The sequence below is a fragment of the Coturnix japonica genome, chromosome 1 (assembly GCF_054131305.1).
Source record: "Coturnix japonica strain WE chromosome 1, WE-NBRP24, whole genome shotgun sequence".
NCBI classification, from domain to species: Eukaryota; Metazoa; Chordata; class Aves; order Galliformes; family Phasianidae; genus Coturnix; species Coturnix japonica.
The window spans coordinates 132471189-132486241 of record NC_140663.1 but is presented as its reverse complement, the minus strand read 5'-3'; the positions used below and the strand labels follow the sequence as shown (position 1 = coordinate 132486241).

General features: G+C 38.5%; 1 protein-coding gene across 3 annotated transcripts in view; it reads left to right on the top strand.

Moving 5' to 3' along the window:
• The window catches only part of PCCA (propionyl-CoA carboxylase subunit alpha), a 251751-nt gene that overhangs the window by 198290 nt on the left and 38408 nt on the right, over nt 1-15053 (top strand). For all 3 annotated transcript variants that reach the window (XR_014941909.1, XR_014941910.1, XM_015851501.2), the window contains exon 21: nt 1312-1365. Coding sequence is in view for 1 of the 3 variants with exons in the window: in XM_015851501.2 (XP_015706987.1) it covers nt 1312-1365 (54 nt within the window). In the remaining 2 variants the exon portion in view is untranslated. The remainder of the gene's footprint in view (nt 1-1311; nt 1366-15053) is intronic.

Here is a 15053-nt window from a genome sequence, read left to right as displayed (position 1 = left end):
GACCTGTTAAGTCAAAAAATGAGCATGTTTTGGCCATAGTAATTATTGCTTAATAAAGTGTCGCTGAGGAACTTGCAGCAGTATTAAAAATGGACTAGAATTTAATTTATTGCTGTTGTACTCCTGTAGGCAGATATCTTGCTATTGCATAGCATTTTCTTGCTTAGTCAAGAGAAGATGTTACTAGAGGGAGTCATGATAATGGCCCTTTGCCTACCTGGAAAGATAGATGTAAAAGATAGAGAATAATCAGTGTTTCTTGTCTGTGATAAAGAAAAGGAGAAATAATGTTCTGCAGTTACAGCACAGAATGATGAAGATGCTCAGAACTGCATAGGGAGACTGTAAAATCTCTGCAATTGGAAGATTTTAAGAGTGGGTTAGATGTGCATCATTTCTGAGTGACTTGGGTATGTTTGGTTCTACCTGGAGTACCAGAATCAAGGAAATTTGCAGCCCTATTGCTAGGATTTGTGGTCTACGAAATGCGGAAGATCTCATTGTGGCTCTCTGTTGACATTTTAATACCCACCATATCAATCTGTTTTTGGATGTGTGTGTGTCACTGTATAAGTATTAGATCTGCCTTGCACAACTAAGGCTATTGTTCTGGGTCTCTATGTACAGTAACTAAATTTCAATAGGAAAAAGAGAGCAAAAACATTTTGCATTGAAGAGAGGGATGAATCACAAGAAGAAGGAATTCATTCTAAGTTTGACATGTGTACATTATGGATAACACTGTGTTGAATCAATAAAAGTTTCTTTCCGTTGTCTCGTGGCTGACTGACAGTAAGATTTGAAGTGAGTTTAATAACTTCAAACAACTCCTGAATGACTGTGTATAACCAGATGCTTCACAAGGTCATTTTTCCCCGTTTCATAAGTTTGCCTTTTAAAAAGAGATTTAAAAGTCTCTCTTATTATTGGCAGATAATAAATACAATACTATGCTTAGGCACCAAGAACACAGAATCAGAAACTTAGAGATGGCTGAAGCCTTAATGTTCATCTCTCTGCAAGCCTAAGGTTGTTGTGCATTGTACGTGGTCATATTTGTTTTCATTGCTCTTCAAAGTAAATTTTACTGAGTTGACTGAAACAAAAACAGTATCTAAATTGAAGTATGAATTAGACTTATGCTACTGAAAATCTCAAAGGAAATGGTTATGTTTAATCTGTTTTATGGATAGTTTTTTATACTCAGTTTTTATTACTTTACAGCGATAGAGCATAAATAAAATAGAGTTGTTTCACATTTTTGAGGAGCTTCTAATCAGTTTTTATGATGTTTCTTTTTTTTTTCCCCAGCGTCTTTCTCGGGATGCATCTGGAAAGACGAGCGTTCAATTTCTAGGCACAGTGGTAAGTACACATAACTGTTGACAAGAGTTACGTTGGCAGAATATCATGTAAATAGAAGATAAGTGAATAGCACTGGCAATGCGTTTAAGCTTGCATTAGTGAAGGTTGGCATTATGAATAAACATGCTGAGCTTAACACCTGAATTTAGGCAGATTTTTAAAGATATTTTTCCAAGGCATGATGCACAGTATCTGCACTGCACGTTTCAATTGATTCAAGTTTACCTCTGTTTCATTTACAGTGCATTTAAAAGCAGCTGAGTATAGACTAGTAAGATTATTGCAAGATATTCGTTTTTGATCCATATTGGGATCAAAACCACTCTTTCTGACCTCTCTTGCTTCACTGTGCCATGCACCCTCACATCCCAAAGGCGTGTCAGTAACTGTCTAATACAAAGGCTACTCAGTGATGCAAAGTGTGTCCTTTTCTCACTCCAAGCAAATGTGCTCCTAGTTGTTCTTTTTTTTCCTCTCCCTCACTCTCTCTTTTTTAAAAGGTATTAGGTAATGGATCCTTATGAATGTATATGTGATTGAAGCAGCATCCAGTTCTGTAATTTACATGATTAATATGCAGCTTTGAATTTTTTCACGTTCCTTAGGCACCTAAAGATAGTTCTAAAAATTAAATAAAATTGAAGTATCCTCTAAAGTAAGTTGTCCTGATTACTGCCAATAGGCTTCCCAGTAGCGATTCTAACAGTGAAAAGCCTAGGAATAAAATCTTCCCCTTAGAAGTTAGTCTTGGCATCTTCATGCACTATAAGTTTTGAACAAACGCAGGTTAAGACTGAATATGATAATGCTTTCATTCTACTTATGACTGATTCTTCTACAAGTCCTGTGAAGCCATTTTTGTGGAGGTATACTATGGCAAGAGTAAACTCAAGACATCATCTATACTTGCGTGTTTTATAGAGATAAGAGTGCTTTTAATGTTTTCTGCTTTTTTGAGTATGCATATGGGTGCACATACACTTGTTTATGTCTTATTCAGTGTCAAGCAGAGCATCAGTTACAAATAAAATATAAAAGGTAAGCTTTGTGTGTACAAGATTGTCTCTGGCTGACTGATCTGGTAGGCTTGGCTGAAAAGAAAATAATTACTCCAAGTGGATAAGATACAAACATAATGCATCTTCATAAGAAGATAAAGAATGTAATTGAACGCCAAAAGGGGTGCTGTAGCACTGGAAAAATTCTGATTGAACGTTTGTGGGTGGCATTAAAAATAAAATTTGCTGTTAAGTGAGATGTAGAAACATTTTGTATTCATATGTGAAAAAGTGATCTGGAGTTCTACTTACGGACTGTAACTCTGGTTGTCGTACAGCAGGAAAGAAAAGGACAAAAGAGAGTACAGTTTTGATTTGCTTTTAACTTTGTACAATTAATGATGAAACAGTTGATTGATTATAATATTTATCAAGTTTTAGTGACTAGCTCACGTCATATTTATAGGTTCCTTCCTATTTTGTGAAATCAAGTGTATGATTATAACTGAAATTCTTAAAGAAGACTAAAAAAAAACCACTTTCTACTGCTCTGTCCAAGATTTCTGATTTAATATAAGTTATGTGTATGTCCTGTTGATTGTACCCAAAGGGGAAACTTCAGTGAGCAGGATAGGTGTTCAGGAATGAAGTCTGTTTCCTAGGTTTTGCTTTGATACTAATTTTCCCGCAGGATCCAAGCCAGAATCTGTACCAGTGTACCATACCTGAGTACTTCTAACTTAGTCCTTCTTCTTCCTCTTAAGTCCCTTTCCTTTCAGTAATTTGTCCTTTGTTCCTTTAACTTGGACTTGGACTCTTGGACTCCTTGGACTCTTCTGGTTTCAACATAAACCTCTCAGCTTTTGTGATGGGTGGAAGTAATGGTTTTCCTTGCAATGACAACGTCTACAAATTGCCCAGACATCTATTTATCTATCCAGTCTATTTGTGCATCTGCATGTAAATGTGTACGTATGCACAGATGTAAATGTTCCGTCAAATGAAAGAATATTATCTTGAACAAACGTTTTAGAACTACATTTTGGGCCCTCTTATATATTTCTTACTAAACATTTACTAACATAGAAGTGCAGTTGAGATAGAGAAAGGAATATTTAGCAGCAAGAAACTGTTTTCTTGTTATTATCACAATGTATTGCCATCCACATAGTAAACCATTTATAAAGTTATTGCTCTGGTCATTTTTTTCATAGTGGGAAACACTATGGGGATATAGGGATAGCTGTAAGCATTATTTTTGCAATGGGACAAATTTTGATGCCATTGGTGTAGCATTACTTAGTGTATGCACCAGCTGATCAGGAGCACAGCTCCTTGGCAGGTTAAGAGAGTGTCAGCTTAGATAAATGGTTTCACTTGGTTTTTTGACACTGAACTGTAGAAACAGTCCTGCTACTGGTTTTTGATGAAACACAAGCGTCTGCTTTGGGAAGCCAGCTGACACTCTGAGAAGTGAAACGTTAGTTTGTCTATTAGAAACATCCTTGGTCTTTCATGCAGCTAAGTGAAAGACAAAAAAAACCAACCCATATGTTGCTTCAGAAAAATGACAGTTTGATATGAATTCTGCAAACATAGACAGTAGGGTAAATGGTTGTGTTAATGTGGCAACACATTTCTGCTGTTTTACTGATCTCTTTTCTAATTACTTGTGCCTCTGTCAGCTGGACTTCAGCAATAAAAGAAATCTGGGCAGGGAGCCTTTTACACAAAGAAAGCTGCAAGTATACAGAAACCTTCAGACTTTTATGGAAGCGTTGAATTTATTCTAGAGTGTATGTAATGCCCTCTGTGCAGAATCTCAAGAAAAGAAATGCTTTCTTATGCATAGATAGTGGCCTGGCTCCATCACATCAGTGTCAGCTTTGGGCTTGAAGACTATGCTTGGCAGCCGTGCTCTGGTGGCCCAGTGGAACACTTCCCTCAAAAGAAAGAGCCCCAAACAGTGATAAATCCCTATGGAAGAAGGTTGCAAGCTTTTCCATATCCTCTGCTCTTTGAGGTTGTTTCTTTTTCCCCCCAACTTTCTGTTCTCTAACATCAGAGCACCAATGTAGAATTACAGCATTCCTGTGAGGGAACAATGAAAGAACCTATATGTGACAGATGTTAGTTGTGTTTCTTACTATGTTCATAGAATCACAGAATCACCAAGGATGGAAAAGACCTATTCCTGCTGGATCTGCAACTTCAGTTTGTGAACTCTATTTTGGAAAATTAATCCTGGTCAATCCCAGACCATACTTTTTAGCACTGTTTGTGTACATTCTAGTATAGTAATAATCATTGAATACTAATGACGTTTTGATGGTACTTGAACTGCTTCCAGATAAGTTGGCAGAAGGATGCTTCATAAACAATCAGGGTTAGGTATGTTGCCCATAAAGAAATGGAGAGCTTTACGTTCAGGCATTCCTCGAAATGTTTGCCTTTGCTTCCCAGGTTATTGCACATTCATCATTTATGCATCTGGGGTTACATAGGAGCTACAGTTTAGCTGCTTTTCATTGCTGATTCCCTTTCCCACTCTCCCCACTGCTATGACTTGTTTGCTCTTCCTTCAGCAGTAAGCTTCCAACTTCTCTGTCCCATTACTGAGGCTTACAAATTGTCCTAGCACTTTCAGTATTTGTATACCAATCTCATCAGTTCAGAGACAGTTTCCTCCTTTTTCCTTTCTCTTAACATTCTTATTAAGTCCCATTAAATGGCAGTAAAGATTGGAAGCTTTGATCAAGTAAGTCTGATTTAGTTGATGTTAAACAACTTGCAAATCGTAGCAGTTCCTAACATGTTTTCTTCCTTTTGGCTTCAGACTTCAGATACTAAGGATTTATGTGTATTTTCAAACATTGATTGAAAACCTGCAGTATCTTTTGGAATGTGTGGAATAGGAACCAAAGGAAAATAAATATAGTTAAATTCTGCAGGTATTTATTTTGGAAGCTAATGTCTTTTTTCTTTTTCTTTTTCTTTTTCTTTTTCTTTTTCTTTTTCTTTTTCTTTTTCTTTTTCTTTTTCTTTTTCTTTTTCTTTTTCTTTTTCTTTTTCTTTTTCTTCTTCTTTTTCTTTTTCTTTTTCTTTTTTTTTTTTTTTAATGGTTTTCTTCCTCTTCCTTTTCACAAGCCGTACAATCAAGCTCCATGCTTATTTAAAGAAATTCTGTTGTATGGATTTTTATCCTTTGAGCTCGCTTCAGAGCTACAGTGAACCACAGTAATAGAGGAATTAAAAGGTGTCACTAGGAAAAATGGGTGGTTGCTTCTGGATGCATTAACTTCTGAAATTTCCTTTTGAAACATACAGGAAGAATTCTGAGACTGGCTGCAAACTTCTGCAGTGTTCATTGCTATTTCATGCGGCAAGCATGGATTCAGCTTAGTTGATATTTAGGTTCATCCTTAGGTCTGGGAAGTGAAAATTATTCCAGCTCATGTGATGTGGATGATAATGTGGATGGCACAGCTACATGTGCCCTTCTTATTTTAATTCTGTTATATATTCGTATGTTTTCAAGCAAGAAGTATAGAGAATACATCAAAGGTGTCAGTCAGAAGCAAATTCTCAAAAGGACCTGGAAGATTTGGAAACACCACAGTTAGCAAATGCCACGTCATAAAATAGTTTAGGTTGCTTTGAGATTCTTCCCTTGGATTCAATTGGAAGGAGAAATAAAAAAGTGCTTAGAGCTATTTCTGGATTTTGCTTCCATGACTTAAATTAGAAGTTTGTATGTATTTCAGTCATTTGGATCAGCATCGATTCAGTTCCAGGTTTCAGAATGACTAAAAGTAGGTTTTTTACACTGAGGTTCTAAATGGTTTTCATTTGATCTATTCATTTTTAATCTTGGCTTTTTCTTCTGTTTTCAATTAAAGTTTTAATTTGCAGAGGAGATGTGTGATCACATCATAAACAGGTGAGAGTTCCTCAGGATATCGTTCATTTGAGTGAGCTGTACAATGTGTGCTGTCTGTAGTACAGTATTCTTTGCATATACCTCACCACATGCCTCAGAAACAAGCAAATGGAAAAATAAGGGTTTCTGATTTTTCCATACATCCTTCATCAATTTTCTTTCTTAATCAGTCTGGTAACGCTTTAAGTACAGGGACTGAGCTTGGCTGATTAACCTGTTTGTAACTTCTTGGAACGAGAGTTGATGGGTTATCCGAGTGTAACTCCAGTGATTCCCTTTGGTAAGCCAAGATTTACCGATGTTGCAAAAACATTATTCGTTGCTTTGTCTGACGAAAGAAGTATTTGTTTGTTTTTTGATTGTATGAAGACTGTTGCGTCATAGTGAAGACGTAGTGCTTTTTTCTGAAGATGTCTATTGACAAATAATAAACATATGTGTAGCCCATGTTTTTAAAAAGCTTTTTGATAGCTGAAGCTTTGGCATATACCCAAGAACTGTTTAGGAGGTATTAATTTATATGACTATGAAGCTTAACTGCGGATCTTAATGAAAGAAAGGCATGATGAAGTTTGCAAAGCTAATTTAAATCTCTGAATGTAGATTTTAAATTAAGTTTTTATTGATAATAAATATACTTTGTTTCTCATTAGTCTTCTAGGCTCCAGTGGTAATATCAGTAAAATAAGCATGTTTAAGAAAGATTTAACATTAAAAATGCTATTAATGTGACCCTTGGTACACCAGCACAATTAGATTTCAAAGTGAGCATTTAGGATGTAACAGCGATTAATGACAACCATCGAAAACAATTTTGAACTCCATCAGTTTAACTCAGGAGGGTAAACTTAATATGATAATTTATCTAGTTGAATTGTATCAGCTTAGCAGGAAAGTATGCAAATATGTGACCCTTACCTAGAATCTAAATGGATGCTGCGCTGATAGATTTATCAGTTCCATTAAAGAACTTTAGGGAACTTTGGAATTTCAGCAATTGTTCCCTCGGAGGCTGAAAACCAAACCTGATCTCATACTGGGACCATTCTGGTCTGCATATTTCCATAATTTGCCTTTGCTACTAATATGACAGCAAGACACAAATAACTGTTTCTAATAATATCAAATGGAGTTGTGGAGGACAGCATTTTAATGTAGTAAAAGACCTCCCTGTGGGGTTGTTATTGCTGCTATAGAACAGCAGTTCCACAGTTGCAACAATAGTCTCTTAATTGATTCGTTTAATTAGCAAGAGATGAAGCTTGTGCTGCGTCTTGTCATCTGTTATCATGGGGGTGGCTGCAGAGGGAATCTTTGCATTTGTCACTCTTTACATACGGGGTTAAGTAGAGTAAAAGGAAACTTCCAAATGCATTGCAGATACAGAGGTGGGCTTTAATAAGAACGTTTTCTATGTATGCTTCCATGGAGGCTGTCTATGTCTTGTCACGGCTGGGTCAAGAGCTGCAATACTGGGGAAAATCTTAATGCAGATACGTTTGGCATTTCTAACCTAAATATGCAAATCTAAGTATTATAGGAATGGTGGATTATTTGGGGCATCGGTGTTGTAACAGTTGACTAGATTTACTTGGAAGAAATAGGGTCAGATTAGTGAAACTGGCCATCTGGCTTGTGATTGCTTTTTAGTGGCATTTTTGTTTCCAGTCTGGATAAACAATGAGTTACAGGACCACATGGTCCATGGTAGGAAGCATGTGTAAAAGAGGGACATTCTTTGTGGCTGGTTTTCCCTGGAGTAGTTATGCATACAGATACAGTGCTGTGCTTGCTTCTGGCAAATGAAGTCATTTTTTATTCGGATCTATTTTATTTAAACTTTAGGGGTATGTAAACAAATATATTTTAAAGCTATGTAAATACATTGGAGCTTTGGTTTCATTTTCCTCCTCTCGTTGGCTTAGTTCTGTCTTCTGTTCAAGGTTATTCTTCCTTATGGAAGGAAATATTTCTAGAGGAGGACAAACTTCTTGTTAAATGCTAATTAAGAAAATGAAGGTTACATTGGCATGCTTCCATTGTCATAGCACTGACCTGAGATAAAGGATCTCTTATTTATCTGAAATAAATTAGTCAGAGGGGGAAGCAAACGATTCTGTGCATGTAAAACACTCAAAGCGTCTACTCCTGCTCTGTTTTTAAATGCCCCTACTTCTCTTCTGTTGCTGTTACTTGTTAGTTTGTTTTTGTTTTTCCATTGATGTATTGGATGTGCCATCAAATTTTGGAGTGCGCTGCTGCTGCCAATCAGTGTGCCATAGGGGCAGCGTGCTGCTACAAAAGGTGTAGGGCTTTTTTCTTTCTTTTTTTTCCCTTTTCTTCTTTTATTGACAATTTAAACAGAGATTTCACCCACTTATCACTAAAGATCCCATGGTAATTTCCACAAGGTTCTGAGATTGCTTCACATTCTGAGAGTCTTGGCCAAAGTCCACTTTGCGTAATTACCTTCTGTCTACATAAATCCCTAATGCAATTTTAGATGTGTTTGGTATTTTTCACTTCCTGTCCTAAATAGAGAAAATATTGCCACACGCTGCTCATAATTACTGTGGGTTGCATCCTAAGATCAAATAAAGAGATTCCTGTAAATTGTCTTTGTCAATTTTGTTTTCCCATTGTTAAAGCACCAGAATACATGACAAAAGATGAGTAAACAGTAGGGTGTGTAATTAAATTCACAAACTGATATGATAACTGTTTTTGGTTTGTGTTTTTTTTTCTTTCTGTTCTGTTACATTTTGGCTGTCTGTGAGATAAAATATTTCTACTGATAGGACTATCACTGAGGGAAAAGGTCAACTTTGAGGCCATATCAGAGGTCAAATTTAACACACTGCCTTACACTTTGAAGCAGGTAGGACACCAGTATGGGACTTTAGGTGCCATCATCATACAAGGAGTTGTCTTTTCCTTATGTCCCATACTGTTTTGTTCTCACAACTGAAACTATTGCCTTTTATCTCTTACCTTACCTGAAACTGGTTTCATTTCCTCATTCTGGATGCCCGTTGTGGAATCTAGAATATGTTCAGTGCTGTCTTTAAACTTATCTGTTTCTGCTGTTCTACACTGTATCTTTTAACAGAATTTATTGCTTCACACGTGAAGTTCAGTCCTTCTGTCTTCAACACAAAAGCTTATTTTACTTTATTTAATGTTATACTCAAATGTACTTCATTCTGATATTTCATCTTTCTAGTCATCCTTTCTCTGTGTTTTTTTTTTCTTTCCCTGCAATATTTGTCTTCTTCACCTGTTCTTAGATGTGCTTCTCTTGTGCATTTCTTGTGTCAAGGGTTTTAGGAATAGTTGTCTATTTTCGCTAGAGATATACCAGGTGGGTTGAGAAGGGAGTTAGTGCTGTTAATCTGATATTAACTTTCATGTTGCGTAAACGGCATTTAGGAGAAGCATAAGGATTAGAATAAACTACAGGAAAATTGCTATGCACCAGCAAGTTGTGTAGATGAAGTTAACGTGTCTACAGCTGGAACACCAGAGACTCTTGTTTCAGAGGCAAAGACATCCTTTGCCCCTGTTGTATATCTGATAGTATAGGGGTACAGTTTAGTCAGTATTCGTAAAATAGGATATTAGTCAATTAGTATTTTGTAGCTCTGCACATTTTTCCCAGTATTCACTGGAGTTTATATCTAAATAACAAGGGGACTGTATATACCAAGTAGAGATGGTTCAGTTCACTTTTAATGAAACCAAAGTTTCACAGAAATTTCTCTTCTGTGCCAAATGAGAGTTACATAAAATCTGATACATGTCTGCTTTTCTGAAGGACAGCTACCCCCACTGCTGCAGACGTGCTTACTGATAGCAACAGGCAGACTACATCTTCATTTCATTCATGCCATTTGATATTTATAGCCCTTGTCCATAGTGATGCGTAAGAAGGTGAAGGGCAGAGCAGTTGTAGTAGGAAGTATCATGCTTGTGTGACCATCTCCCAAACACCAGTCTTTTGTCTTGGAGAGGTGCCATGTTGGCAGGGTGCACGGGAAGTATTAGCATAGCAAATAGTGTTATGAGCAGCAGAACCACAACAAGGTTCTTCCTGCATCTGATGATAATTGTTTGACTGGGGGGAGGGAAGGAAAAAAAAGGGAGGTCAGGGCAATGCAGATGAAAAGGAAAGGCCCGCGCTATTGTAAGAACAGTGAAAACAAAATGCCCCTGTGCCAAAGAGCTTGAGCGTGTATGACACAGCGGAGCTATGTGAGAGAGACATGGGAATATTCCATCGTGCCCCAGAGTCTGGTGGGTAGGAAAGGTGTGGTGATCTCCTGTGTTTCCACTGCTAGCTCCTTTTCCTCCCTGCTTCAGAGTAATTTCTCCTGAAATGCCCTCAGAACCAACTCTCACTTTCTTTGATGTCAGTCTTCATATGAGGAAAAACAAAGATGTTTGAGTTTTAAACTGCTGGTGTTAGTGTTCTGTTAGGAGTCTTTGGGCGTTCCTTGTTTTCTAGTGAGGGTTTTGTGTTATTTTGTTATTTTTTTTCCCCTCCCTTAATCTTCTAAGGTCCAAGCCCACTGTTAACATTTAACAAATACTGAGTGAGGAGAACAACCCAATGCGGTCTCTGTACCAAAGCCAGATCTGGATACAGCATCAGGGAGATCACAGCTATGTCCCACAGGCTGTTTTTTGACACAGTGACTCAGAAAAGGAGTATTTGAAGGTGGGAATATCCTACTTTATGGCATGAAGCAGTGGCTTTTGTGCAGCACAAACTGTACTAGTGCTTCCTCTAAAGCAAACGTTACGTCAGGGAAGTTGAGCAACATCTCAAGCAGCGTTTATCTATGCTTAGTATTTTTATTACCATGTTGTAGGCAAGATTAGAATCCAGAACAATAGTGTTTTCTTACTTATCTAGAGTAGCTAAATAGAAGTGGAGTGTTACTCATAAATTAACTGTACAAGTGTACTCACGCTGTTGGGGAGGCCAGAGAGGCATCTCAGTGAGTCAAAGAATGTTTGAGGCTGGGTGGGATCCACCCATTCAAAGCAGGGTTGACTAGAACAAGGTGATGAGGCCATGTCCATTTGTCTTTTGAGTATCTCTGAGGTGTCCCCTTAGGCATTACAGGGTAGTGATACAGGGGTAATGTGGACAGAGAAAATCAGGACAAGCAGTTCCAAGTTTGCCAGTAATGCTGTGTGCAAAAGGGAATAATCAGTCTTTACAACAGCTTGAGTGTCTATTCTTGGGAATCCAGGTGAAGAGAGGTCAGAAGTTCCATGTCTAATCTAAAGATGGCTGAATATTTGTGATGGAAGCATAAGCGTGCAGCAGAATGCACTGGTAGTATTGTAAGGCTTTCAGACTCAAGAGAGCTCTGGCAGATTGGTTCCTTTTAACCCACCAGAGTCCTGCTAGAAGGATGGAAGTCATAGAGAGGGTTAAGAAAGGGTTATCAGCAGAGATGAACTGGACACTCAGATGGTCTTCCTTCACCCTGAAGGAATATGGATTTTAATAGGAACATTTCTAGGGTATGCAGGAAACAGAAAGTTGGAGGCAGTGTCAGCCAAAGGGAATCTGTTTTTTTTCTCTCCTTTTTTTTCCCCTCTGTAAATGCTTTATAATGTTAAAAGTAAGAGCATGTTTTCTGTGGATGTGTGTAAGGTCACCACTTTTCCTTTGGATGGTAGATAAGTTTTCAAAGGGAAAAAAGAGCACAGCTTAGACAATCTCTTATGTTCATGCCTCAATAACATGAGGGTTCACAGAGAAGGTAAGAAGTAGAAAAATAGCATCAAAGCCATCTGATTATTTTCTCTGCCTGGTCTGATTGGTCAGTGGTTTGTTCTTTCCTCATTTAGTTACAGAGGTTTTTTTTTTATTATTACTAGGATTACTGGCTCATTTCCACACAGGTTTCCCTACATTGTTATTTGCTCCGCACCAGAAGCAGCTCCGCTTATGGCAAACAATGTCTTTTTACACTTCTCCTTTTCTTTTAACTCTGATTCTAGGGCACTTGTTGAAAGGCAGAAGGAATCAAGAGTTACCTGGCACTGGGAGGGGAGTTCTCACAAACATGACATGGAATGACCCACTCTCAGTGGGTCCCTCTGGTGAATTGAGGGCCAGCTGTGAGGAAGCTCTTCCAGCACTGTGCCAGCTCTGAAAGCGTTTTAAAACCTGTGTGGTATTTCAGTTTTTGTCACATTGCAGGTGGCGCAAGTTGGCCTCCAAACAATGTTCAGCATTGTGAGATTGCTGGGAGGCCCCTCCAGCTGCAGATAAAACAAACTGCAGTTCTACTGCTGATTTTTTAATTCCTGTCTCTGTTTGTGGTTCAGTCCACTGCCAGAACTACACTGGAACTGGATTGAGTAACATGAAGGACATACCGTCTTGTCTGAAGCGCCTCATCTGAAAAAGCGTTGTTCGTGCTGGCAGATGGTATTGCATTGTCTTGAGCCTGTGCTGTGCATGTGTCCCAAGCTGAGCAGTTGGCCTTGGAGCGCTGACCACTGGTTGCCAAAGAATTTGGGTGTGCCTTGGGATGGGAACAGATGCCCCAGTAGTTAGCTGTGGTGGATGGAAGTGGGGGAATTTGGGCCAATGTGAACATCAGCTCTGTTCCTCAGGCTTGAAGGAAGGAGAGTGAGCACGGATTGTAGGCAGAATGGTGTGCTTTGGGTTTCGTTTCAGTACAGACAGTCTCAGTCTCCAAAACATTGCCTGGCAAGTGTTGGGAAAGGCTTGCATTATACCTTGCTCTTGTGTCCAAATGAGAGCCACTTCTAACTAGCTAAAGGGTCTGTCTGTGCCTGCTAGCTCAAAATGAGACCTCAAGGGCTGAGTAACCCAACTCTCTGCAGCCCTCCAGAGCTCATCCTGAAACTGCTCTGTTTTGGGTTTGATTCGTTTATTATTTAGAGTTGAGATTTTCTTATGTAATATACAACTAAAAGTGATTTTAAAGTACTTGGACTTAATCGTGTTTGTTTTGCCCACCCCCATGCTTTTATGTCTGAAGGCTCCATTAGTGTTCGTAACAAAGAGAAGAGTAACACAGATGGTAAACATTTTTACCCCAGAACACCAGCAGTGAACACCATATCTCTGATTTAGGAGTCTCGGTGCTGTGCTTGCTCAGCTGTACATAATCACTCTCATTTCCTTCCCTTGGGTTTCTGGCCAGCGAGGGAGCTGTACTGGCAAGCTCAGAGATGTCTCCCTGGTATCTCTGAGCGATGGATCGGTGCTTGCATGTAGCACTTTGCAGAGCAAGAAGCTCCATGCAGGAGCTGGTGTCAGCTTTCTCATAGTGTGTTGTCTGATTTTTAGAGATTCACTGTGTTTACTAAAATTAAAACTCTTTCGGATGTCGACAGTATCTTCCTTAGCTGCCAGGCAACCACAGCAGTTATCATGGTTGTGAATGCCAGCTTGGTACAAAAGGCAAAAATCCTAAGGAGCTGCGGTTTGCCTTGCCTGAGTTTTGTGGTAGATCCCATGGCGGGAGCTTGTGTGCATTTGGTACAAGACAGTGATATTTTTTAATGCTTGTATTTTTCTTTCTGGGAATGCTGATAGCAAGATGAATAAGTGTAGTTGGCTCTGTGTAGTAGTTCAAATAAAAGCGTAAAAAAGTGATTCAGTTTGTTGCAGTATTTACCAAGCTGACTAGCTGGGAGGTTTTTGTTTTATCTTTCTTTCTACTTTTCTTTGTACAAACAAAATAGTGAACTTAGGCTCTGTCTATCAAAACGCGAGTGGCTTTTCTTTTGCACTCAGATGAGAGAGATAATCCCTAACTAAAATTTCACATTAGCATTCTGCTTATAAAAAAGAGAAACGTCCTTCGGGCCAAAGAAGTTTTCTGTCAACAAGTACACACTACAGCCTGTGCAGCGGTGGCCCTTTTTTGGTGACTTGTTTACTGCTCTGGCTTTCATATCCAAATTCTTAGCTACAGACAAGCATTCAGATAGTTTTCTCTTTGTTTGAAAGAAGATGAAAATTGTCTGAAATTGGAGCCAAGTTTGCATTCTCTGGAATAGCATTTCAACCTTTGGAAGGACCATCTAATGCGGAGTAACTGAAAACTCTAGCCAGGTTTGTTTGAACAATCTAAACTTAAAGAGGAGACAGCAAAACAAATACTTTTTAATTCTTGTGCTTTTTATATTTACACTGGCGGTGGTGTCTTCCTCAGATAAAACGTTTTGATATTAAGCAGTTCCTCTAATTTTACTGTGCTCTGTTTCTTTTTATGGTAACACACACTGTGCAGGAAGGTCATTATACGGGAGAAAAAAGCTGTCAGCATAAAAGAGAAAGTTAACATTGCACATGTTGTCTTTGTTTATGGGGTTCCTGGAATGTGTTGAGAACCAAGCCAAATGATAGCTTAAACTGCTCCTTTTAATATTCTGGGCAGCTTCTTTGCAAGTTTGGAAGTGGTGGGTGCTTCACCTTGCAAGTCCGGGTTGCAAACTTACCTGTGAAAGCATCTAGAATGTTCCTTTTGTACATTACTAGTATTTACTTTAAAGATTATTTATATTTTTTGTGCCATTTGGGGGAATGTGACCGTTGTGACATTCGGTTAATGACAAAATATGTATTGGTATCATACTCAAAGCCAGCTTAGGCGAGTGTTGGTCTCAGCGTTGCCTGATGAGTGTACATCGCAGGGAGCCTTGCAAACTGCACTGGTGATTGTCTCATTTAGTATTGCATTAACATCTGT